The 24,315-nt window shown below is 41.3% G+C and overlaps 1 protein-coding gene across 2 annotated transcripts in view; it reads left to right on the forward strand.

Moving 5' to 3' along the window:
- Positions 1 to 1,076: 1,076 nt before the first annotated feature.
- LOC116437353 (mothers against decapentaplegic homolog 2-like) overlaps positions 1,077 to 24,315 on the forward strand; it is a 100,945-nt gene continuing 77,706 nt past the window's right edge. Inside the window, exon 1 of one of the 2 annotated variants that reach the window (XM_032095023.1) lies at positions 1,077 to 1,368. In XM_032095023.1, coding sequence (XP_031950914.1) covers positions 1,133 to 1,368 — 236 coding nt within the window. In that variant the 5' untranslated portion in view covers positions 1,077 to 1,132. The remainder of the gene's footprint in view (positions 1,369 to 24,315) is intronic. The other variant, XM_032095024.1, reaches the window with a different exon arrangement.

Below are 24,315 nucleotides of genomic sequence, written 5' to 3' on the forward strand. Positions count from 1 at the left end.
CTGGAAATAAGATTGTTTTTGACTTCAATGCCATACTTCTATCCATAAGACCATTATGTACTTGAGCAATTTCTAACAGCTGTCTGCCTGAATTAATGTGGTTGGTTTGGGGCTTATATTTTAATACATAAAATTAGTCTAATAGAAGCTCCAAAACCAAGATTTTTTTTCTAAATGGCTATAATTTTTCTTTTAAATGATTTGAAGTGCAAGTTGTAGTGAATGTTAAACATAGCCCAACTTTCAGCATCTCTTCTAATATTTCATTTCATATAAACATCCTGACCAGGTAGTTGATACTGAAAGGCGATCAAAATTGAAAATGGACAGTTCTACTACCCATGTATCTGCAAAGTAAGATTTTAACTATCCTTTAATAAATTTTGAAAGACTTGATGATTTTGAGCACTGCCAGTTGAGAAGATTAATTATCTGTATGCCATTAAACTCTAGCTTGAAAGATGGGAATAAGCTTATTACCAGATTTATACGTGAATTTCAAATTGGTGTCCCCAGTGGAACAAAAATTGGTAGTTATTTAAAGCATGACAAACAAGGAGAAAAGGCTTGTGAAATGGCTGGCTGTTGGAAGACTTCTGTCAAGCTGTCATGACTAAATGACATTTCAAACACAGTTTTGCTTGCTAAATTAATTTGGAGATGGGCAGAATGTACATATATCTGTATACAATTTGTCAATCATTTGTGGAAAATTTTAATAAATTAATAGACCCAGCCAGCCTAGGTGCAAAGCTAGACTAAAGTTAACTTGGTTTTTTTTTGGGTGGTTTTTTTGTTTTTTTTTTTTTCCTGGAGTTGATTTAGCCAGGAAAGACTTGAGGAAAAATTAAATGTCCAATCCAACAGTAACCTTAGTCTGTGCTAACTGTCGAAGAGTCTGCTGCAAACTTGCCTTTGAATTTTATTGGTGAAGTACCTAACCTTTATGCAGACTTATCTGACTTATTTTAGGATGCAGTGCCCTATGGCATTTGGTAATAAAAAGTCCAAAGCAAGGTATTTGTTTCATGTGAAACCTCAGTGCTAATGTGTCTGTTTTGGTTTGTGTTTTTAGGGATCAGACGGGAATCTCTAATTTATTGCTTGCTGAGTGTTCTGTCTGGTAAAAGTCATGTCATCCATACTGCCATTCACTCCACCAGTTGTGAAGAGACTTCTGGGATGGAAAAAATCTGCTGGTGGCTCTGGAGGAGCTGCTGGTAGTGAGCAGAATGGTCAGGATGAAAAGTGGTGTGAAAAAGCAGTGAAAAGCTTGGTCAAGAAGCTAAAGAAAACAGGACAGCTGGATGAGCTTGAGAAGGCAATTACCACTCAGAATTGCAGTACAAAATGTGTGACGATTCCAAGGTAAGTGCTGTTGTGTTTGAAATTGTTACAACTACTTAGGAAATAAGTAAATGGATGTTTAGGCTATCTGAACAAATGACTAAAAAATCAGTTGCATGCTTTGATTCTTTACAAATTCTTTAAAACCTATATTGGTTTTATATAGTGCTTGCTTATAACTGGATTACATGCTTTGTAAAGTTACAATTTCTAATAATATCTTTGTTTCAATTTTCATTGCTACTTATATTCAAATTCAGTGTATTCTGGTCATGCCTAGCACAGTTCTTAGTTTGTAGCACTGCCTTATGGTTTTATTTAATAACCCTGTCTATAATCAGAGTGGCATACTTGAACTTTCACTTTAAACATAAGACTAGTTTTTCCTTAGTCAACACTTCAGTCATCTATTTATTTTCTGTTGTATCTGGTAGTTTCAGTTAAATTGTACAAGCTGTATCCATTCTCCTTTTTGAAGTTTTGTCTTTGGAGGCAGACTGTCTGAAGACCATTTTAATTATTTGTTATTGGTTAATGTAAATGCTTTTTTATTTAATAACTTGGAGTATTTCTATAACTGCTCTTCCACTCCTGATATGTATATGCATTTAGGTAAATAACTTGCATTCTACCCCTTTGTCTTTCTCAACTTAATTCATGGCAACTGCTGTGCGAGGGGCAAGGGTTATGTTTGTAAGTATAATGCGGTCTGTTTTCCATTCATGTTGTACAGAAATACCACTAAGATGCCTGTGCAAGCTAATTATGTGCAACACAAGTATCAAATCACTTCACAGGTGTGTTTTCCTATGAAAAAGAGGATCTGGTGACATGGGAATATTTTGGGCATTTAGTGCCTTGACACTTAAAATAATTTCTAGGGGAGAGAAACTGCATCTGGTTTATGACCCTAATTTCTGTATTAGCACATTCATCCCAACTACTTTTAAACTTTGTATTAATCATAGCACAAACTAGATTTGACTGGTGTCACTAATGATTTCCATATATCAATTGTGTTATAGCTCTTATAATGGTTCTAGTGTTTTCTTTTAGATTTGATACAGCTGTTTGGGAAAATCATGAGTATGCTCTGAATAAATGACTACTTTAATTGTGTTTTCTCTTTTCTATCCACCTTTTGTTTCTAATGCTGCCCTCTGCTTGTATTTTCTTCCCTAGAGCAGTTCCAAAATTCTCTGGGTTTCCCTTCTGCTTTCTTCCTTTTGCTGGCTGGAAAACAATCGGAAATAAAATATTAGCTCTTTCTTGTCTTGGTGTATATCAGTAGACTAAGATTGGAACCTGTAGGGGTATGTATTTCTTGACTTGACATAAGATGACTATGTATTTAGCAAGTCTTTACCATGATAAAGACAAAATGCTTTAATTGTGAGGTGTTTCATGACAGAAGCTATATATCCCATATAGAGATTCACTTGATATAAAATGTGTATCTATCTTCTAGAGCTCTCCTGCAAGGGTACTGGGGCAGTAAATATTGGTATTTCAGAAGAATAGTTGTCTAATTTTTCTAGAGTATACAAACAGTATGCTAATATATCATTGTTTTCCTAGTCTACTTTGGGTATGTCCTTCTGCTTGCATGACCTTTTGTGTGACATGCTAAATAATACTTTAAAACAGAATAAAAAGCTCTATGATAGCTCTGTATAGCCTCCATGTTGTGACCAGCAATTCTTGCTGGGCTGTGATATACTGTTCTCCTCTATCCTCCAGTAAGCTGTAAAAAGTACTGGACCTAGGTTTTACTTTTCTTAACTACTTTAGGAGTAAGCTGGTAGCTAGAGAACTCTTGAAGTGATGTTGGCAACTGTACAAGGCTTAATTTTAAACTAAGAAATGGCTTTGGTATTAAGGGGTGAGATTATATCAGGGTTGCCAGAATTCTTGAGTTTCATAGTTAGGTTTTGGACTGTTGATATTATTTCACTTTGATAGCAGGAGTCTGGGTTCCCAAGAAATAACAAATGTCAACTCAGTACTGTAATGACTTCTGGAGATTCTTATTCTTGGATTTAGTAAGTTAACGACACTGCTGCTTGAGATCTATTTAATGAATGTCTTAAAGATCTGCAGATCAGCCGGGATAAATAATAAAATGCTGAATTTGGAACTTTTTTCCTTCCTAGTCAACAGGAAGTTTGAGGTGCTAAGATGCTGAAATGTAGTTCTGATGTGGCAGCTGGACTAACTTTCCAAACCTTGTTTTGCTTAGGGAGGGTTTTTCTGTTTGGTTTTGTGTGGGTTTTTAAAACTTCCTTTAGATTTACTTACTAATACTTAGTGTAGGTATTGACAAATGTTGTGGGATGTTTCTGTTTGCCACTGTTGCATTATTTCCTCAACAGAAGTTTCATTTGTGGTTTCACAAATTTCTGGTCCCCTTGGAGATTTCCAGAGAGTTTTAACAGTACTTAACTCTAGTATACTTTTTCATCATTGAAACCTAAAGCAACTAAACACCTACAAGCTTTTCTCAAAACTGAGAGCAGCTTGGACAAAAGTTGTATTAAATTGCTTCTTCAGAAATCTGCTTATTATATATTACTGTATGTCACTGATAATCCTGTTGAATTAGGATTGCTCTGTTTTTATGCTGTTTGTCAAGATGACTACATATTAAGTGAGGCTGTTACTGCATGTGCTATGCAAAAGCTGCTCATGTGGTAATTAACAGAACTTCTTATGCAGACTAATAGAGTTTCTGAGAAAGCAGAAGCAAACAGATGGAGTGGGTGTTGACATTGCACAGCAGGGATGCTTAGCTCTTCATAAGTGGGTCAGTAATCTAGAGCAGAGGCTAAATAAGTACAGAGGTCCTTTTGACACTAGCCCTCTAAGTAATTTGTAGTTATCTTGCTGAATCCTCCCAGCAAGCCAGTGGGATTTTAATCACATAATCCCTGAGTATCTGGAAACTAAGTGTTGGCATGGGAGTTCACCATTTATATGAGTCTTCTAATAGAGCAGTTTCTTCCCTATTATCATGGATTATTCTGTTGAAATAGAGTCACAGAATCGTAGAATGGTTTGAGTTGGAAGGGACCTTAAAGATCATCTAGTTTGAACCTCCCTGCCATGGGCAGGGATACCTTCCACTAACTAAACAAGGTTGCTCAGAGCCCTGTCCATAAATACTTTGTAATTAGTGGTAGCTAAAATCCAAGCCTTTAACAAACCAAACCATGCCACATAATGAATAGTCAAATGGCATATTCATAGTCTATCTTTGTTATTTAAAAAGATCTTTCAGTGGTGACAGTACAGAGTATTGGAACCCAAAGCAGGGAAACAAATAACTAGTTTCATAATCTCACTATTTTGGTGTGATCAGCTGTGTGGCTTTTCTGTCTTTAAAAGATTATAGATATGCTTCGTGTCTTCTTGCTTCTTTTAAATAAGACTTGCCAAATGCAGTTGCTTTTGTAAAATGCCTGATAATGTACAACTAATAAGTGTTTAGTTGGGGCAGGTTTGAGATAATGTTGGCCTGGAATGTTGTAGCTCCTATGTTTTTAAAACTGAAAAAAAAGCTAGTGGAAGGGAAGCATTGAGTTTAGACTCCTTTGTGATGTCCTGTGCTCCTCTAGAGCATACATGTCTGAAACCTAGTGCAGAACTGACTGTGTCCTTCCTGAGCTGTAATTGGGTACATCCATATCACAGGCTGAGTTCTGCTTCCATGCGAACATTTGTATAATGTGTGACTGTATTAGGGATTTATTTTATATGAAGTATTACTACTAAAACTGCAGAATCTGATGAAAGTTCATCAAACATGTGAAAGCAAGACCATTTTACACGGTATCGTGGTTTGACACTGGTTAAAATGCCAGGCACCCACAAAAACCGTTCACTCACTCTCTTCTGCTACAGCTGGGCAGAGGAGGGGGAAAAAAAAAATGAAGGGTTCGTGAGTTGAGATAAGGACTGGGAGAAAACACTTTAAGGGCAAAACAGGCTAAAATTTAAAGGTATAAAGTAAATTTATTATTAACAGTCAGAAGAGGATAATGAGGAGTAAAATAAGCTTTTAAAAACACCTTTTTCCTCCCAGCCCCTCCCTCCTTCCCACCGACAGCACAGGGAGACGGGGGGGGGGGGTTGGTCAGTTCCTCACTTGATATCTTTTTTTGTTCGCTTAGGGAGAGGAGTCTTTCCTCTGCTATGCTATGGGGTCCTTCCCATGGGAGACAGTTCTCCGTGAACTTCTCCAGCGTTGTTCTAATTTCACGAGCAGCAGTCCTGCCAAAACTGCTGTAACGTGAGTCCCTCCCAGGGGCAGTCTTCCCAAAACTGTTATGGCGTGGGTCACTACTCCACGAGGTGCAGTCTTTTAAGGATAGGCTTCTCTAGTGTAGTGGGTTGAACCTGAGTTGATGGACAGACTTTTAGACCAATAACGCTTATCGCATTTTACATATTTAAACTGCGCGGAAAGGCGGGGATTTCCTTTTGTTCTAGCTCGCCTGCCGGAAGGTGGGAAGGCCTTCGAGCCACCGGGCCCTGCTGGGCCGGGCCGGGGCCTCTTCCCCTTCCCCTTTTCCCAATGCCGCGGCACGGACCCCGGGTCGCTGGGGATGGGGGGGGGGGGGGGGGGGGGGGGGGGAAACTATCCCAGAGCCGCAGGCAACTAAAACCAGCCATGGACTGCCACACAGCTAAACCCATCCGGCGCGGCTTCTTGGCACCGGTGGGTCCCTCTCCTCTCCACGCGGAGCCAGCGGGAGCTGGCGTAGCCTCCTTTCTGCAGCCAGCACACTTCGCGCTAAACTGAAGAAGACACCATGCAGCCAACAACATAAAGGGAGCGAGGCTTTCTCCACCGTAAAGGCTGAACAAGAACACTCTTCAACATGGTGGCTTCAAAGTCAGAGAGAAAGAGAAAGTGAGTCATGTGAGACAAAGCTGAAAATGGCGACAGGAAAAAAGAGGGCGGCGCCACGTTTTTTGCGCATAGCTTAAAAATACTTCTCGCAGGCCGTGGTAAGAAACTGTAATATCACAAACTGTAAACCTCTTTAATCCATTTTTTTTTAAAGTACATGGGAGATGAGGAATTCATGTGCGGTTTATAAAGATGTGAAGAGTGCCTATGCCAGGCTATATAGAAGCAGTGAAAGGCTTTTAGAGGCTTGTGAAGAAGAAAGCCTTTGTGTTCAGGCTCAAAATAACTCATCCTTAAAAAGATTAATAACCCCATGTGATTGCCCATGTCTGGCAGTGTGAAGGAACTGTGAGATTTTTCATGGGAGAGATGTTTTTTCACTGCAGCAGATTTCCAGGCGGGTCTGTTGCTGGTGGCAGTTTGGAAACCACGTGAAGCAGAAGAAACCCTTTTTTCCTTAAGCATAAGAGAGAGACTTTTCAAGAACTAAAACACTGACCAAAATCCCATGTTCTGTTTTCCTTTGTGCGAGTTGGGTAAAAGGAGGGGAGTGCTGGAAGAGAGGGGAGGTCTGCTTTAATTTATTGTTATTTCTTTTTACTTTTAATTCTGTTAGTAATTAACTTTTTCTTTGTACAGCAACTGTTTAAGTTTAAACCTGTTTTACCTCTCAGCTCTCCAGTTTTCCTCAATATTTTCTTATTTTCCCCTTATGAAAAATAACAGATTTTGTGTGCTTGACACTTAGCTGCGTCAAACCACGACATCTAGTTTGGAAGCAAGGGCTTTCTCTCCCTGTCTCTGGAAGCCAAGGCCCTCTCTCTCTGTTTGGGTCTCCCACTGGATTACAGCTTTTTCTGGACTCCACTCGCTCCAGCATGGGCACCATTCCCACAGGCTGCGAGTGGATTTCTGCATCCCCCATGGATTCAATAGATTACAGGGGGACAGTTTGTTTCACCATGGTCCTCACCACAGCTTGCAGAGGAATCTCTGCTCCGACACTTGGAGCACCTTCTCCCCCTCTTTCTTTCCACTGACTTTGGTGCCGCCATGTTGTTCCCCACATGTTCTCACTTCCTTTTTCTCCAACTAGAAGAAAAACTGCTGCTCATAGGTACTATTGCCAACAAATTCCACTAATTCAAAGATTTCTGCAGGATCTCGCAGCGCCGAGAGGTTTATTTTGTCTAGGTTCTGCATCGGGGAATCGCTCGCCATGTTTTCATGGCCAGCTTGGCAGCCCTGCCGCCACTGCATGGGCAGCAGTGGCTGCTGCAGCGCTGGCACTGTTTAACACTTCTCTTCATGCGGGGCGCCAGGAAGGAGAAGCCGCCACCACCACCCCTGCCTTCCTGCCTGCAGTGCAGCATGGCTAGGGGTGGCCAGGCAGGCAAGGCTCGCCACGGGCTGTGCCCAGATGGTGGCGGCTACGGCGGCCGCATCGCTGCGCACAGCGTTGGGATGGCTCCCGGTGGCAGTGTCTTGCCACCCCTGGGAAAAAACTGCATGTGCTGTTTTGATTTTCTTCTTAAATATGTCATCACAGAGGGGTTACTAACCTCTCTAATTGGGCCAGCAGCATGTCCATCTTCAAAGCCATCAGAGGTTGGCTCTGTCGGACATGGTGGAAGCTTCTAGCAGCTTCTCACAGAAGCTACTTCTGTGGCCTTCCCCCTGCTACCAAAAATTCAGGCCATGCCAAATTAACACACATGGTCAAAATTCTCTAAAGAAATTATTAATTTCTCTAGTATACTAGTGTTATTCCTTTGTTTGCTTGTCCTGCAGCCCTTTTTTTTCATTCCCTGCAGTGAGTTGGCACTAAGGATAAGCAGCCTAGGCATAGCTTATGGTACATGTTAAAATTGTTTTCTGAAGGCTCACTCTCTTTATTAGTTAATATGAGCCTCCATACATGGAACTTTAGTGCTGATCACAGTGTCTACAAAGGAGTTAACAGCAGAAGTAAACTAGGCAAAGATGGGATAACTGGCTTGGAACTGCTGTTTCAGAATAAAAAAAATCTTTTAAAATTATGACATTTTGAGGCCTTTTCTTCTCATAACTGAATGAAAAATAATTTCTAATTTAGGTGTAAAGAGCACAGTTTTTCTTGAATATAACCTGTGCTACTTGTTAGCATGTTTTCTTTAATTCCTTGGGAATATTTGTCAGGAAAGTGATCCACATAGCTGCATGCAATAACCTAGTTTTAGGGATGCTTTTGATCACCAGTAGGGCAGAGTTTTCAAGCTAATGTGGCTTTTAGAATAGTTTATTTTCAAGCTTTAGCATCTTTCCCCAAAATAGGTTGCTTCAGAGTATAGCAATACAGGTTAAAGCCATAGGAAATGGGTGGTTTCAACAGTTACACTGAGGGGAAGGGAAAGTTCCTCTGGAGACTGTTTTAGGAGAGTTCCCAACATCTGCTGCTAAGGTATGAGTGCGTTAGGTAAGGGGACAATAGCAGGCAGTTGGATTGACACAGTAGATCCTAAAATAACATTGCTCTCCAGACAGAGGTGAAGTCTATTTTCCCAGAAGCAGAACTTGGCACTGTCTGCTAGTTTGTAGCAGAGCTGGGATAATTCACTATTCAAGTTGGAGATGGACATTGATTCTTAATCATAGCTCACAAGTAGAGAGTTGCTATGTATAAAGAACATTCTCATGGCATATGCCATATCTCAGTCTGCATGCATTCACTTAGCTATAAATTGGTTCTATGAATTTTTGAAGACTATAGTTGAACATCTTAAGCTTTCTAAAATAAGTATAGTTATTTAAACAGTGCATCAGAATATACTATTTTTATTGCTGAGGTTACATGAAGAATGTGCTTGTAAATTGTTAGTTTATAAACTGACTCCCTTTTCTTATGACAGGATTATTGAGGATGAAGCAGAGCCCCCTCTGATTTTTCTCTTGTTGGAATTTCAATTAAAATAATGCTTTAGAAGAAATCCAGAGAGATCTTTCCTGGAAATGTGGCAAGAGATAGTTGATATTTTGGGGAGTGTTGGCCAAAATTAGCTTCAAAATCCCCTTATCCTCCTTATGATAGCTGGTGCTGTGAAGACTTTGGATGTGTTAACTGGAAAGGCATAGCAGGAGGATCAAATTGCCCTTCTTTTTCTCAGTTCTGTAATTATGGTGGGAGTTGAATGTTGTCTCTATGTTCTCTGTAAACGACTAAAGCAAGTTCTTGGTGCTAACTGTGTTGCACCAGGCTCTGGCCTCCACAGGGCAGTAAGGACAGAGTGATGGTGTGCTTTGCAGTAGCTTCCTGTTGTGTGTGACATTTCTTCATCTTGGAGTTGGCCCCATGTGTATGTACTCCTCCGGCAGCTTACTGTGTAACTTCCTGACTTCCTCTTAGTAAATGGTGTTGTGCAGCCGAAATTTCCAGCCTAGGAAACAGCCAGGCAGCTGCTTGTCTGGTGAATAGAGTCCACCTGCATTGCCTGAACATAAAATGTAAGATGATCCTGTGAGAGAAGCAGTCTGTTGTTTCTGAAAGTGGTGAGTGTGAAGCAGCTGACTTTAGGAGTGTTTTTCTGACATTTTGTAGTGTCTTTTAATCTGTATTGAGCGTTTCTTTCAATAATTTTACAATGACCGCTTTCAACTGGTCCATGTTCTGTAGTGCTGTATTGTGCAGTCTGGATTAGTGTGTAGAGAGAACAAGAGTGCTCTGAGAGATTCTACTAATTTCCTTGGAGCCTTTCACAGAGCTGGGGTGGCAGAAGCTGGCACCTGGTTTTCCAAGACAATCTTGAACCCAAAGATAAATGGTTCCAGCTCTTCATAGTTCCTAAATTTTCAGGATGATGTGGTTATAGACACAAGGATGCTGGCCCTAATTACATATGTGTAAAATGACATGTTCAAACTCTAGGTTGCAGAACACTTTTAGATGCTGTATGGACATAAAATGGGAAATAAAAATTCTTGTCGGGTTTGACTTCAAGTCTCTATGAAACTTAATTCCTAAGCTTGATGTTAGCAATCAATAAGACAGTGTTGTGAGATTTCCTGCATCTGTTTACAAACTACTCTTATGCATTTCTTTTAGCTAAAAAACTATCTTAAAAATCAATTTAGTTCATGTTTTATTACCAAATTAAACTTAAAAATGAGAACTGCTGGTCACTCACAAATTTCTCAGTTTCTTTTAAGCTGATGAGAAAAAAAAAGAAGTCTGTTCAGACAAACTAACCACATGGAAATATCAGCTTTTCTGGCATTAGTATTCCCAATTTGTTTGTTTTTTTTTTTTTTTTTAAATGCTTATTCAGGGAAGGAGTTGAATAACGGTATGATGTCTGTGGTGCTTGTCTTCAGAAACTGACTTGAGATAAATGCCTTTTTGAAGCCTTTTGTGAAAACAGTAATTTCTTAGTAAAAAGCATTTTTTAATAAAATTTTTTGTGAACTGGTCAACAGTCTTGAGGTCCTTGTTCATTGAGAGGGCCATCATGGATGAGGGTGTAACAGAGTGCAGTGAATGGTCAAAGTAGAATAAGCTAAGAAGTTACATATTGTTGTTCCCTTAACCCTTTCGACATAACTTCCACATTATAGCCTAAAGTTAAATTGTTTGCTTTCTTCTATTTGTTTCATAGTGTCAGTGTATTTCATATGTAGTGTAGGATGCAGGATTTCTAATAGCATATTTTTCTTCTACCAATGCTTCCTACTTGAATGGCTGATTAGCAGCAGGACCCTTCTGATATATTCTGATATATCTCCCTCTCTCTGGGGAGATATTATAGCAACTTTCCAGTACCTAAAGGGGCTACAAGAGAGCTGGAGAGGGACTTTGGACAAGGGCATGGAGTGATAGGACAAGGGGGAATGACTTCAAAGTGACAGAGGGCAGGGTTAGATTAGATATTGGGAAGAAATTCTTGACTGTGAGGGTGGTGAGGCACTGGCACAGGTTGCCCAGAGAAGTTGTGGCTGCACCCCCCTGGAAGTGTTCAAGGCCAGGTTGGATGGGGCTTTGAACAACCTGGTCTAGTGGAAGGTGTCCCTGCCCATGGCAGGGGGGTTGGGACTAGATGGTCTTAAGGTCCTTTTCAACCCAAGTCATTTTGATATCTGTATACAGAAGAACATATGTGCATCAGTAGGGCAATGCCCAGACACTGTGTATTACAGCAGCTAGGGCCTTGCAAGTCAGTCATTCTTTAGAAGATGAATTTGAAGATTTAAGTTTTCTAGCCTTCTAACAGTGTTGACTGAAGTTAAGAATAGTGATTGTGTTCAAGTGTAATTGAGTTTTAATTATAAATACTAAAATATAGCTGATAACTTGGTTTGTTGTACAGGTGGTGATGAGGACTGAATTGCTATAACTAAGGTTAAGCTTTAATGTAGACATAGTTCAGGTTACAGCATCTTATAATGATGTCATCCTGGAAAAGGAAGTCTTGGAGTATTAAACATACTTAGGGCTACCAGTTTTAAGCTTGCGCAATTCAGGAAGCCATGTAACTTACCCACATAATTTGTTAGAGTTGGTGTGCCAAGCAGAAAGTATCAGCATGTCTTTCGAGGTAGGTCAACATGTAAAAATATAAATGTACAAGATATTTAGCCAGTAGCAAAATGCTGTATAGTTCAAAGGAGATTGTCTCTCAAGTCAGGAGGAAAAAACCATTGAATTTTGGGAACTATATTGAATACTAACTGGAGCACTGGGTAAAGGCTCAGGGGATGTGGATTCTGGCCTTGGCTCTGCTGCTTTTTCTCAGATAACCTTACAAGTTTTTAATTTTCTGTCATTTTTCAGTCTATAAATTGAGATGATTTTTTGTAAGGTGTAGGATAATGCAATTTCTTCGCCTCAGTGGTATAAGCTGTATTATTTGTTTAGGGAGTAAGTTTAAGGTATTGTTCCCATTGGAGTATCAGTGATGTGGAAAGCAAATTTATGGGTGAAAAAATGTTGTTGGAATTTGCACAAGTTCAAGTTACTGTTCCTTCTCATTAGGATTGTCTTAATGGTAAGCAGGAAGAATAAGAATCAAAAATAAGTGTTAAAGCTTGCTTGATATTTATATGCCATTTATTGTTTGTCAGGTTAACAACTGATTCTAGGACTGTTGAGTTTTAAGCAAATGAAAAAGAGCTATTTGTGATTACTTTAGTGACTTACCTGCTTAGTGAATCCTAGTATAAAGCTCTAACTAGTTAGAATAATGTCTGTGTCTGGCACTTCATGCTACCATTAAGAAGACATATTAATCACTAAAGAAAAATGTTGACTGTGGTTTATTGTCAATACTGAGCCCCAAATTATCTCATAAATAGTATTTATTTTCCCTCCAATAATGGAATCAAGGCTTTAGTTGGCTTCAGTCAATTCTAAACTATTCCCTGGTTTACTGTAGTAATTTTCCTTTATATCAGGCCAACTATTCAATGTGACAAAGATTCTTCTCCTCATTATATTTTTCTTCTGTAGAAGTTAGCCAGTTTATTTTTATTGGTACTGTAACAAAATACCTGAGTGCTGTTTTTACTGGTGTGAATGTTTTATGATAACCAGAGCAATTTTACAGAAAAAAACCCTTCCTGGTTGTGTTGCTCAGGGAGTTAGCTTACAAAGAATTTCTAGGATAAACAACATACTGCAGTTCTTTTACTGCTGCAGCTTTGAACACAAATAGCTAGTTAATAGGCTCCCTACTGCAGGGATTGAAGAGGCACGGACTCTGCTGGATATAGCAAGCAAAGCCAGTTTATTGTACAAGTTACCAGCGTTTTATAGTTTACTACTCCTGGGCAAATCCATAGGCTCAAACCCCCCTGCCCCATTCCCATAGCAACACTATCAAGTCCTTGCAGATTCCCTCTTGTGACAGTGGTGTCCTGGCTAATCATCCTTTTGTGCCAGAGGCTCAGGTCATGGTGTCCTGTTTGTCCCATGTTTGCCTCTTGTTCTTGCCTTGGGCTTTGTTTCATCTCTGCTTCTTGTTCTTGCCTTGAGTTTCTAACCTGTCCCATGGCTTTCACCGCACCAAGGCTAGAAGGTCTGCATAACTATCAGCTTTCATCGCTCTCTGGCTCCTGTCAATTCCCCCTCTCTGTTCAATGATCATTATTTGCTTTATTGATTTATTAAATAATCTCTGAATACATGAATCAAGCAAGGCAAGCATATCACTATGATTAACAGCACCCCTAATATAAACATTCCCATCTTGACTAAATTTTTGATCCATCTAGTGATCCCCCAGTCTCCAAAAAGCCTATTTAACCAATCAGCACTATCTTCTAGTTTTAATTTGGCTACACGATCTTGTAAAGCTTTAATACTCATGTTAATAGATTGTGAGTGATCAGAAAGGTTCATACAGCACATTCCATAAAAATCTTCACATCCATGTCTGTGCTAGAAGCAAGAAATCAACAGCAGCTCTATTCTGCAATGTAGCATGTCTAATTGAATCAACATCGGTTAAAAATCCTATTAAAGCATTAGTTTGTTGAGCTAGCCAGCAGCCTAGCTTGTTTAACAATCCCAGTGCCTTTCTGGCCGCTACTCCTGGAGCAAAAAAGGAGGCTGCCCAACGTCATTATAGTGACCAAAAGTTGAGGTTATCATCACAATCAGGGGCAAATGCATGAATACTGCACTTTTTTTCTGTGGAAATCTATGTTGCAAAATCATGGATCTGTTAGGTGTTAACAGTGAGAGTCGCCCCAAACTGCAGAGGCCTTCCTTAATATGTGATGGAATAGCAGCCCAAGCTCTGTCTCCACAAATAAAAAACACTCCTGCTGGTAGTGATAGTGGGGCATTAGTAGAGTGAGAGATAATATTAGTAGTGTAATTACAGCAAGCACTTGCATTTCTAAATATAGGCTGGGTCGGAGAAACATCCCATGCTTTAGATTGGTTGGTCTTGAAATAATTAAACTTAACACAGAGGTCCATTTTTATGGACCCCAAAAGCTCTATTTCTTGGGGTTCAAGAGTTTCATTAGGGAGATATGGGACCCATTGGTCCCAAGCATTGGCATGATTCTCTGAATCAAGAATGTGAGCTTGAGAAGGATGTGGCCACTCATCTAAAGGTAAACCAACAAGGCAAGTAGAAAATAGATTCTCAGGAGAGGCCGTGGCCAAGCATAAGGTATCCTGCCCTGTTAGATTGGTTAAAGTTCTCCATACATTTGTTTTTGGCTGATTAACAGGCCAAGCAAGCGTAACAGAAAGAAGCATTAATACTAAAAAAGCTTTTGTTAGCATAAAGCAAACTTTATCTTTTAACAAGAGTACTACTAGAATATTTGGCCACTGTAGTGGGCCATTGTTCAGCAAAGACTTCCAAGTGTTCAGGCAAGCCACAGCTGTGCCCAAACACTAGAGTCTTTATCTATATATCACTGATTCAAGAATATTAATCCTTTTGTGTATTTTGATCAGCTGGTTGTTCGATGAAGGGTCTGATGTTCTTGGCTGGAACCCAACGAGGACCGGTATTTGTGGAAACACAAGCATAACCCCTTCCCCATGTAATGAGGGGAAATGGACCTATTATTTTCCCACTTTCTGGGTCTTTTACAAGGACTCATTCTTTCTGCCCTGTGTCTAATGACGTTTCCTTAGAAGTAGAAAAGTGTTTTATTATAGGGGGAACCTTGCTATCACCATAGCAATTAAAAAAATTAAAAACGTACAGTGCCTTGTGTAGCCTTCCCATTGGGGTGCACCCCTGCATCCCCCCTTTCTGTTGTGCTAAAAGATGCTTAAGTGTTGAATAAGCACGTTCAATAATTGCTTGTCCTGTAGGGGAGTGAGGGATGCCCATAATATGAGAGATTCCCCATAAGGTGAAAAAGGAGGAAAGTAGTTGAGAAGTGTAAGCAGGACCATTATCAGTTTTAATCTGCTGGGGAATCCCTAAAGCTGCAGAAGCTGCCAAAAAATGGCGGCACACATCTTTGGCAGTTTCTTCTGAGTGGCATGATGCAAATAATGCACCTGAGAAGGTGTCAATAGATGAGTGAACATATTTGAGGCAGCTAAATTCAGGATAGTGAGTGACATCAGTTTGCCATACCTGGAGGCTTTGTAGGCCACGTGGGTTAATTCCTGGTGAGCCTGTCAAAAAATTATGACACTGACAATCAGGGCAAGCAGCAATGATGTCTTTTGCTTGTTGGTACTTTAAAGCAAATGTGCGACAAAGAGCTGCAGCGTTCTGGTGAAAAAAGGAATGGCTAAGTTTGGCTTGTGCAAAACAATTGGGAAGTACCTGAACAGGTAAGGTAAGCAAATCAGCTTGTCGGTTTCCTTCTGCTATAAAACCAGGTAAAGTTGTGTGAATGCGAAAATGCATAACAAAATAAGGATGTTGTCTGGTGTCTGAAAGGGAAATTAATTGTTGTAACCACTGAAAAAGATCAACATTAGAAACTTATCTCAAAACAGCAGCTTCAGCTCTTTCAAGAATACCTGCAACATAAGCAGACTCTGTTACCAAATTTAAGGGTGTGGGCCATTTTTGAAAAACACGAACGACTGCAGCTAATTCCACAATTTGTGGAGACCCAGAAACTACAGTCACATCAGAGGCCCGTGTACCAGTCTCATTGTCCCTCCAAAGTAAAACAGATTTGTGGGATTGTCCAGAGCCATTGGTAAATACTGTAGGAGCTTGTAAAGGCATCTCACTGTGCTTGGGTTTTAAAAGAATATTAAAATTAGTAGTTAACAATTTATGAGGTGGTGAATGGAGGGTAATCTGACCTGAAAAATCAGCAAGTGCAGACTGAAAAGGTCTTGATGTCTGTAAAAGCCAATCCAGATAAACAGTAGTTATAGGTACACAAATTTGTTCAAAATCATGACCTGCCAACATTTGCAATCTCTGACGTGCCCTAATGATAAGCTGTGCAAACATTTCATGTTGAGTAACAATTGTCTTTGTCATCTAATGAGGTAAAAAAATCCATTCAATGATAAGCAAAGGGTCGGCTGTATTAGGATCTCATTGGTAAAACAGTGCATGTGGCTGTCGTGAAGGGTTTAAAAGAATCAGTGAAAATGGAAGATCAGGTGCACATCGTGATGCTTGCCTATGGGTGATGGCATCTGCTACCTTTTGCAAGGCCAATTGTGCTTCATGATTCAAATGTCTTGGGGAAGACAAGTCAGGCTCTCCTTTTAATATTGCAAAAAGGGGAGCTAGATCTGAATTTGTGATTCCCAGCAAGGGCCTTACCCAATTAATAGCTCCTAGTAATTTCTGTGCTTCATGTAATGTAGAAATTTTGTTTTGAATTTGTAATTGCTGTGGCTGTACAGTTTGGAATCTAATATGCCAACCTAGATATCACCACGGGGGCATTTGTTGAATCTTATCCTAGGCTATTTGCAATCCTGCACATTTTACAGCTTCTGTGGTAAGGGCCAAGGTTTCCTTCATGTCTTCTTGTTTTTCTGCTGCAATGAGAGTATCATCCATATAGTGATATAGTAACATATGAGGCTTTGCCAGTTGTACTGGGCTAAGGGCCTGTGCAACCAACCACTGACAAATTTGTAGGGCTGTTTTTCATCCCTTGGGGTAAAACCACCCAGTGGTATCTTTGCAAAGGCATTGATGCTGTAAAAAATATTAACTGAGCAATTTTGGACCCTTGGGGTACAGTACATGGGGGGAAGGGAGTCCAAACCATGATTTTGACTTCTCCTAAAAAGTCTGCATCAATTACACCTGGAAGTACAAACAGTCCCGTTAAAGTAGTTGAGGAATGCCCCAAAAGCAATGCACTCCATCCTTGTCCTAAAGGTCCATTGACCCCTGTGGGGGTCACATGGACGGAGGAGTCTAAGATATTTACTGTCCATACGGCGATGAGGTCCAAGCCCTCACTGCCGGAGGTGGCTAGTTGCAAGGCTGAAACACTCCTGCTGCTGCTGAGGGGGTCGGCTAAGGGATTCGTGTCTGCGTGCAGGGCCGACCTGTGCTCTGTTTCGCATTTCCTGGAATTGGTTTGCCGTCAATATCATATTTAGAGCGGCACTGATTAGCAAAATGCCCCCCTTTTCGGCAGCGCAGGCAAACTCCGGGTTTTTTGGACTTTGCTCCTTTTAAGGCATAGAAGTCTTAAGGTGGCCTGGTTTTCCACAGCCAAAACAAGTCTGTCCCGCGGGATCGGGAGCCACCTTAAGAGCAGCAAAGGCATCAGCCATGGCTTCATATTTGTACTCCACAATTCCGATAAGATTGCAAGCTTCAACCGTTTCTATAATGGTGGGGTTTTTAAGTGGCCTTAAGACTTTTTGGCAGTCCGAATTTGCATTCTCAACCGCCAATTTTAAAAGAATAACATCGTGGGCTTCTTGATGTGATACCTGTCTCTAATGCCTGTCACATTCGGTCTATGAACTGCATGTAAGACTCTTTCGGCCCTTGGGTTATGGATGTAAAAGACTTTTGCAGCTTGCTAACATCGGGGACTTTCATGAAAGTGCGATATGCATCATCTTTAATATCACTTAGGGCTTAGCGCGGGATATCCCGTGCTTGGGCTTCTGGTGCGGAGTGCTGGCCTGTTCCAGTAAGATTGTCAAATGTTAAAGCTTCGAGCTGTTGATTTGCATTCCAATGCTCTTTGTTTCAACTTACCTCAGTTGTTATGTAAATTAGGACGATTTAGATCAGGCTCCTTCTCAGGATCTACAGTTTCAGAATCAAAGGGGTCGTCTCCAAATTCCGAATCCCCATCAGAAGCAGCAAATTCCATTGCGGGAACCCGTGCCGGAGCAGTGGTGGCTTGTGTTCGCGCGGGTGGCAGAAGGACAAAAGGCGGCAGGGATTCTCCTGCGGTACTTTGGCAGGGAGTTGCAGCCGCCGGGGGGGCCGAGGCGGGGAAGCACTGCACAGCGGGTGGCACAGCAGAGCCAGCAGAGGCAGGCAGCGCGGCGGGCAAAGCAGCGGGCGGTGGCGCGGCGGGCGGCACGGGGGAGCTGCGGCCAGAACCAGTGGCAGGAGCCAACTTTTCCTCGGCAGCTTCCTGAGCTTTAAGAGTCTCTAAAATTGCTCTCCAAACAGGTAACAATTCGGCTACTAATTTGTCACCTTTAGTTGCTTTGTCCCAAAGTCTCACCCCCACATGATCCCATAGTTCCGCTGAAAAAGCTGTGCTAGGACTTAACCCTTTAACCTGTGATTCAGTCTAGCGCAAAATCAGCTTAAGAGAGGAAGAAGCAACCGACTTCCCTTGCTTCTCCAAAAGTTTAGACATAAGTTCATAAACATGCTTCTCTTCTGAGAACATATTACCCCCCATGTTCCCCACAGCTCACCTTCAAAACCTGAAGGGATTGATTGGCCGAATTCCCACTTCTTTTTAGTGACACTTCAAGTTCTGTGGGGTTACCCATCGGATGCGCATCTGTAGGCGAATATTCGCTCTCCTTACACGAGAGGCACCATTTGCGGAGATTGAAGAGGCACGGACTCTGCTGGTGTAGCAAGCAAAGCCAGTTTATTGTACAAGTTACCAGCGTTTTATAGTTTACTACTCCTGGGCAAATCCATAGGCTCAAACCCCCCTGCCCCATTCCCATAGCAACACTATCAAGTCCTTGCAGATTCCCTCTTGTGACAGTGGTGTCCTGGCTAATCATCCTTTTGTGCCAGAGGCTCAGGTCATGGTGTCCTGTTTGTCCCATGTTTGCCTCTTGTTCTTGCCTTGGGCTTTGTTTCATCTCTGCTTCTTGTTCTTGCCTTGAGTTTCTAATCTGTCCCATGGCTTTCACCACACCAAGGCTAGAAGGTCTGCACAACTATCAGCTTTCATCGCTCTCTGGCTCTTGTCACCTACAGATTTAATCCTGCTTGTAATCTATACCTGTTAATTTAATAAAAGTAACTTCCCATGTCTTGTTTACTACTTTTTTTGGTTTACTTACTCTGATTTAGTTGCAGTGCTGATTGGTGGTGAAGTAAAGAAATTCAGCCAAATTAAATTTAATAAAGAAATAGATTTTATTACGCAGCCGAAAGATCAGTCACACAGAAAGCCACGATCGGAAAAAGGTCAGTCCCGAGCCTGGGATCGGTGCTGGGTGAACACAGATCTGACCTCTATCGCGTCAGATCCCCAAGTTCACGAATGTCGCTTTGGCTGGTTCCTTCTTATACAGTTCTTGGGCAGAGTCCGAATTAATTCTATTCTTCTCGCAATTTAGCATATTCATGATGTTCTCTTGTCCTGAAGTTGGACTGCACAAAGCATTTCCTGGGTCTGATGAATTGTCCATCTTGGATGATGAATGGTCCATCTCCGATTCCTGGAACAGTTATTCTTAGTTCCCGGAATGGGATACTCGTTTAACGACTCCGAGATGTTAATCAGTTCCATCATCATCCAGACCATCACCCAGGAGTGGTGTTAATGGCTCCAGATAAGGTCTACCTCCACCCAGAGATATACTTTTTCGTATGCTGATTAGTTCCTGGCCATATAATCTTCTCTGCTGCTGCCAAGGCTTGCGAAATTTTCTCCGTCCCCGGCCTGGGGTTTGGGCTTAGGCGTTTTTATTTGTACAATTAATATATACATTTATATACGCAAGCACGAATTACCAAATTCATTTATAACAATTCCCTCCCCTTTTATATGAACACATTAATTCATGCTTCCTTTTTAATTTTAAGTCTAGTTAACTTTATTACACCGGCATTAGGTCTTGGAACATAAACAGCTAACAAATCTTTTTGCCCTTGGTTTTTCAATCTTTTTTATAAATTTACCTAGTTTATTTTTATTTGTTTTTTGAATTCTAATAGGGCCTTGGCCGCACTGCTGTTCTCTGATTTTTCTTCTAGTTTTATAATTTTGGAGATCCTAGAAGTTTTAGGTAAATTTCCTGCAGCTAGTTCTGGATCTATGGGCATTGCCGCTAACTGCATGCCTTGTACCACTGAATGGATTAGTCTAATAAAACATGGTATTAGGCAAGTTATGAACATTATCCCAGCCACTGAACATAAGATGAAAAATACTACCTTCTTCCACCATGCACCCTCGAATAGTCGATCCCACCATGATGCTTGTAAAATCGAATTCCATTTTTGAACTGGGACATGTGCTACCTTTTTGATTTCAGCAGCTAGCCCCCTTATAGTTTTACCATAGTCATCAATTTCCACACAACACTCAGATTCATTAAATTTTCCACAGACTCCCCCTTCGTCGGCCAGTAAATAGTCTAACGCAATTCGGTTCTGATATACAAAGGCTCGCATCTGGGAATGTTGTTTTGCTAGCAGTTCTAGAGCGTCTGAGGTATGATTAGATACTATCTCCACAACAGCTTGGAGCCTTATAAGACGATTGAGCAAATAAACTGGGGTTCTGGATCCCCAACTCCCGTCTTGGGCCTAAGTTGCAGGACCATAATACTCTATTATTCTTTCCACGGGCCATTCTTCTTCACCTCATTTCTGACTCTCACCAGCTATAGGTATTTCTTTCTTTATTTCTCTTTTCTTTCTGTTCAGGGCTTCGTATAAAAGGGAACTCCTAACAGACCGCTCTCAGATCTGGGAAGCGTGAAGAAGGAAGGTCGAATCATTCCTAGTGTGCATGAGCCTTTCCATTTCCTAGGCAGCTCACTATATGCCTTTTTCCCACAAATCCAATATATACCACTGGGGGCTTTCCATTTTACTTTTGTATTCTCTGGTTCCTGCCAGTAATCTTTTAAATTTTCTAGGGATTGATAAGGGTTAGCTCCAGGGCTTTTGTGCCAACATAGACTGATTTGGTCATTCCATTCACATTCTTTTCCCTTTTTCTGACTCCAATAGCCTGCAGGGGGTTCCGGTTGCCAGATTTTACTTTTATTATTTGAATTTACAGTGAGGGTGGATATACATGGAGTATATCCCATGACCTCAGTATATTCATTTCCTTCCCTGCTAATACAAATGGTCCCTATCACTCGTTGATCTAGGACCCACCTGTCAGGTCTTTGTATGGTCTTTGAGATTTGGCCCTCGTCCCATCTTAAGAGCTGTTCTGGAGCTAAGCCTTCACCCTTCCAAGGCCATTTTTCGGCAGATTTTAGTCCCCCACAGATCCAACAACTAGATAATCCTAGCTCGGTGGCAATTTCCTGCATTAAATTTATGAACAAATTTTGATTGGGGGCCGGTAATCCCCAATCATTATACTGTTTCTCTAATTCATCATACTGTTTGCTAAGAGTTAACAATTTTTCTTGTGCCACCCTCTTTTTCCTCATTTCGGATTCTTTTAAGTTCTGACGATATTATATTTTCTGGGTCCATTCCCTCTTTGTTTCTTGAGAAACAGAAGGTTTTGTCATATTTCAAACATTCCCTGTCGTCCCTTTCTTCAAGCAGATCTAATATAACAGACTCACTGCCCAGGGTCAGCTTACCTTGATATTTTAAATTTTGCCCCACCCAGTAGGTTTTTCCACCCATAATAGATATGCTTAATGTAGAGGTATCATAGCACAGATTGTTAACCTGAAAGTAGGCCACAAAAATGGATTTCATTTTTCCTCCAATCCAAACAGTCTGATTACATTGGTTGCAAGTTGGAATAGGTTTTTGTGTGACTTCCCTTTTATATCAATTAAGGTGGTGTCTACTTTTAATAGGAGGTGCCCTTGACTGCCCGTGCTTAGAGCTTGCAACTTGGGGGTAGCACAAAATTACCCCATTTGATTTACATATTTGGAATCGAGTGCCGTTTATATGACAGGTCCCACCTTTCTTTCTGATTTCACAGACTTCTGGGACTTGATATGTACCCTGTTCCTTTAAGAGGCTTGGCAGACACAGCTTACGCCTCTCGGTGAGGTCTTCCCCCTCAGTGTAGGACCAGCTATCTGGCTGTAGGTTAGCTGTCTATCATATGGCTAGGCTCAGAACCATCAGGAATCCCCACAGATGCATCCCTCTGCCTGTGCCTACGCCCACTGGGTTGCCACCAGCGGCGAGGTAAACCATCTTCTCGGCAGCAGGAATATTGTCCTGGGATCCTGTGGCCCGATCGAGCTGCATACTGCCTTTTGTACACACCTCACCTAGAGAGCTTAACTGTGTCAGTCCCGCAGGGTACTTTATTTAACCTGCGACACTTGACAGTCAGAATCTGTGCCAAAGAGTCCAATTTTCCCCTTACTCTGTTTTTGTATAGGCGATACCACTCTAAAGAATCCAATTCTATTATACCCAAATTTGTAGCAAGCTCTAAGACACGGCTAGTCAAGTCTTGTTTTTCTTCTAAACACTTTGTACACAAGTCTCTGGGTCTATAGCCCCTTTGGCAATGAGTAACCCAAACCTCATGACAATATTCGCACTCAAAAGAGCCAAACGGGTAACATATTGTCTTGGGGTGACCTTATGCTGCGTATCCCATATCGCTGCCTATGCCCAGAAATTAATTCCTGTGCCTTTCTATGCCTCTAAACTGAGCCTGAGAGGGGGAAGGAAAAAACTGAGCAAAACTTTTTCAAAGCAGTTTGCAGCTTGTTCAAGGTCACACACACAGATAGCAATTTGTTTCCCAGTTGTGGCAGGGGAGGGAGGAAGCACCCGGCTGGCTGCTCCCAGGACAGTTTTTTTTTTGGCCAGTGGTTCAGCTGCTTTTTCTCCAGAGACTGAGAGTTGAATTTTTCCTTCCCTGGAATTTCTCATTTTCTCCCTTTTCTACTCGACTGCTTGATTGCTTTAACATCAGAGCACATCGGGAGGACTTTCCACCGGGCACAGAGGGCCTGGCCCTGGCCCAAGCCCCAGCTCCGAGGAGACCAAAGGGAGGACTCTAACATTTTCCCAGGTTTTTCCTCCACAGCGAAAGATTTTATTATTTAGTATTATTTTCCTTTTCTGTGTGTTTGTTAAATAAATAGTTTTATCTCCTTCACTTTCCTTCGAGGAAAATTTATTTTTCCCAAACCTGGTGGGGGAGGGGTGGTCGTGCCTTCTCTCAGAGGATATATTTCTAAATTTGGCCAAACCGGAACATGGTTGTACATGACAACCAATTACGATACAACTTATCTGGTCCCTCCCGGTCATTTGCTGGGCCGGCGCAGTTTTATCTTTAAGTCCCCTGGGGAAGAAGTGATCCTCCACTCAGGTGTCTCTTCTTGAAGTTCTATTTTCTTCACTCGAGAAGCGTGCGTCCAACCTCTCTCTGCTGTCCGAATTGCTGCGTCTGTGGTTAGGAGGACGTGAAAAGGACCTTCCCGGTGAGGTGTGAGAGGGGTCTCCCTCTATGTTTTTATAAGTACTTTGTCTCCCGGTTGTATCTTGTGGATAGCAAATCCCAGAGGTGAATTTTGAGTTACCAGCCCACGCCTTCTCAATTCTTGTAGATTTCTGTTAATTTCTATTAGGTATGCTTGTATTTGTCCATCCTCTATCCCGGGGTGTCCTACTGGCATCACGTATAACATTTCGAAAGGTGACAGCCCTGTCTCTGAATGCGGCATAGTTCAGATATTTAACAAGGCTAAGGGGAGACATTTTACCCATGACATTTTCGTTTCCAACATTAATTTAGATAATTGAGCTTTTAGTGTCTGATTCATTCTTTCAACTTGACCCGAACTCTGGGGGTGCCAAGGAGTGTGATATTCCCATCGAATTCCCAATTTCCCAATTCGGCCAATTGCTTAATAATTTTTGAGGTAAAGTGTGTCCCCTGATCTGAGTCTATATAATCTATTATGCCATATCAGGATATAATTTCTTCTAATAATATTTTTGATACGGTTTGGGCTGTAGTTCTAGAGGTTGGGAAAGCCTCTACCCAATGTGTTAATTTATCTACTAATACTAACAGATTTTTATACCTCCCCACTTTAGGCAACTCTGTAAAATCTACTTGAATTCTCTCAAAAGGCCGGTGGGCTGCAGGGCGACTTCCCAACACTGCTCGTTGAGATCTAGCCTGGTTTACTTTTTGGCATATCATGCATCCTTGTACCTCCTGCTTGGCTAACTCATAAATTCCTTTACATCCAGAAAACCTTA

The sequence above is a fragment of the Corvus moneduloides genome, chromosome W (assembly GCF_009650955.1).
Source record: "Corvus moneduloides isolate bCorMon1 chromosome W, bCorMon1.pri, whole genome shotgun sequence".
NCBI classification, from domain to species: domain Eukaryota; kingdom Metazoa; phylum Chordata; class Aves; order Passeriformes; family Corvidae; genus Corvus; species Corvus moneduloides.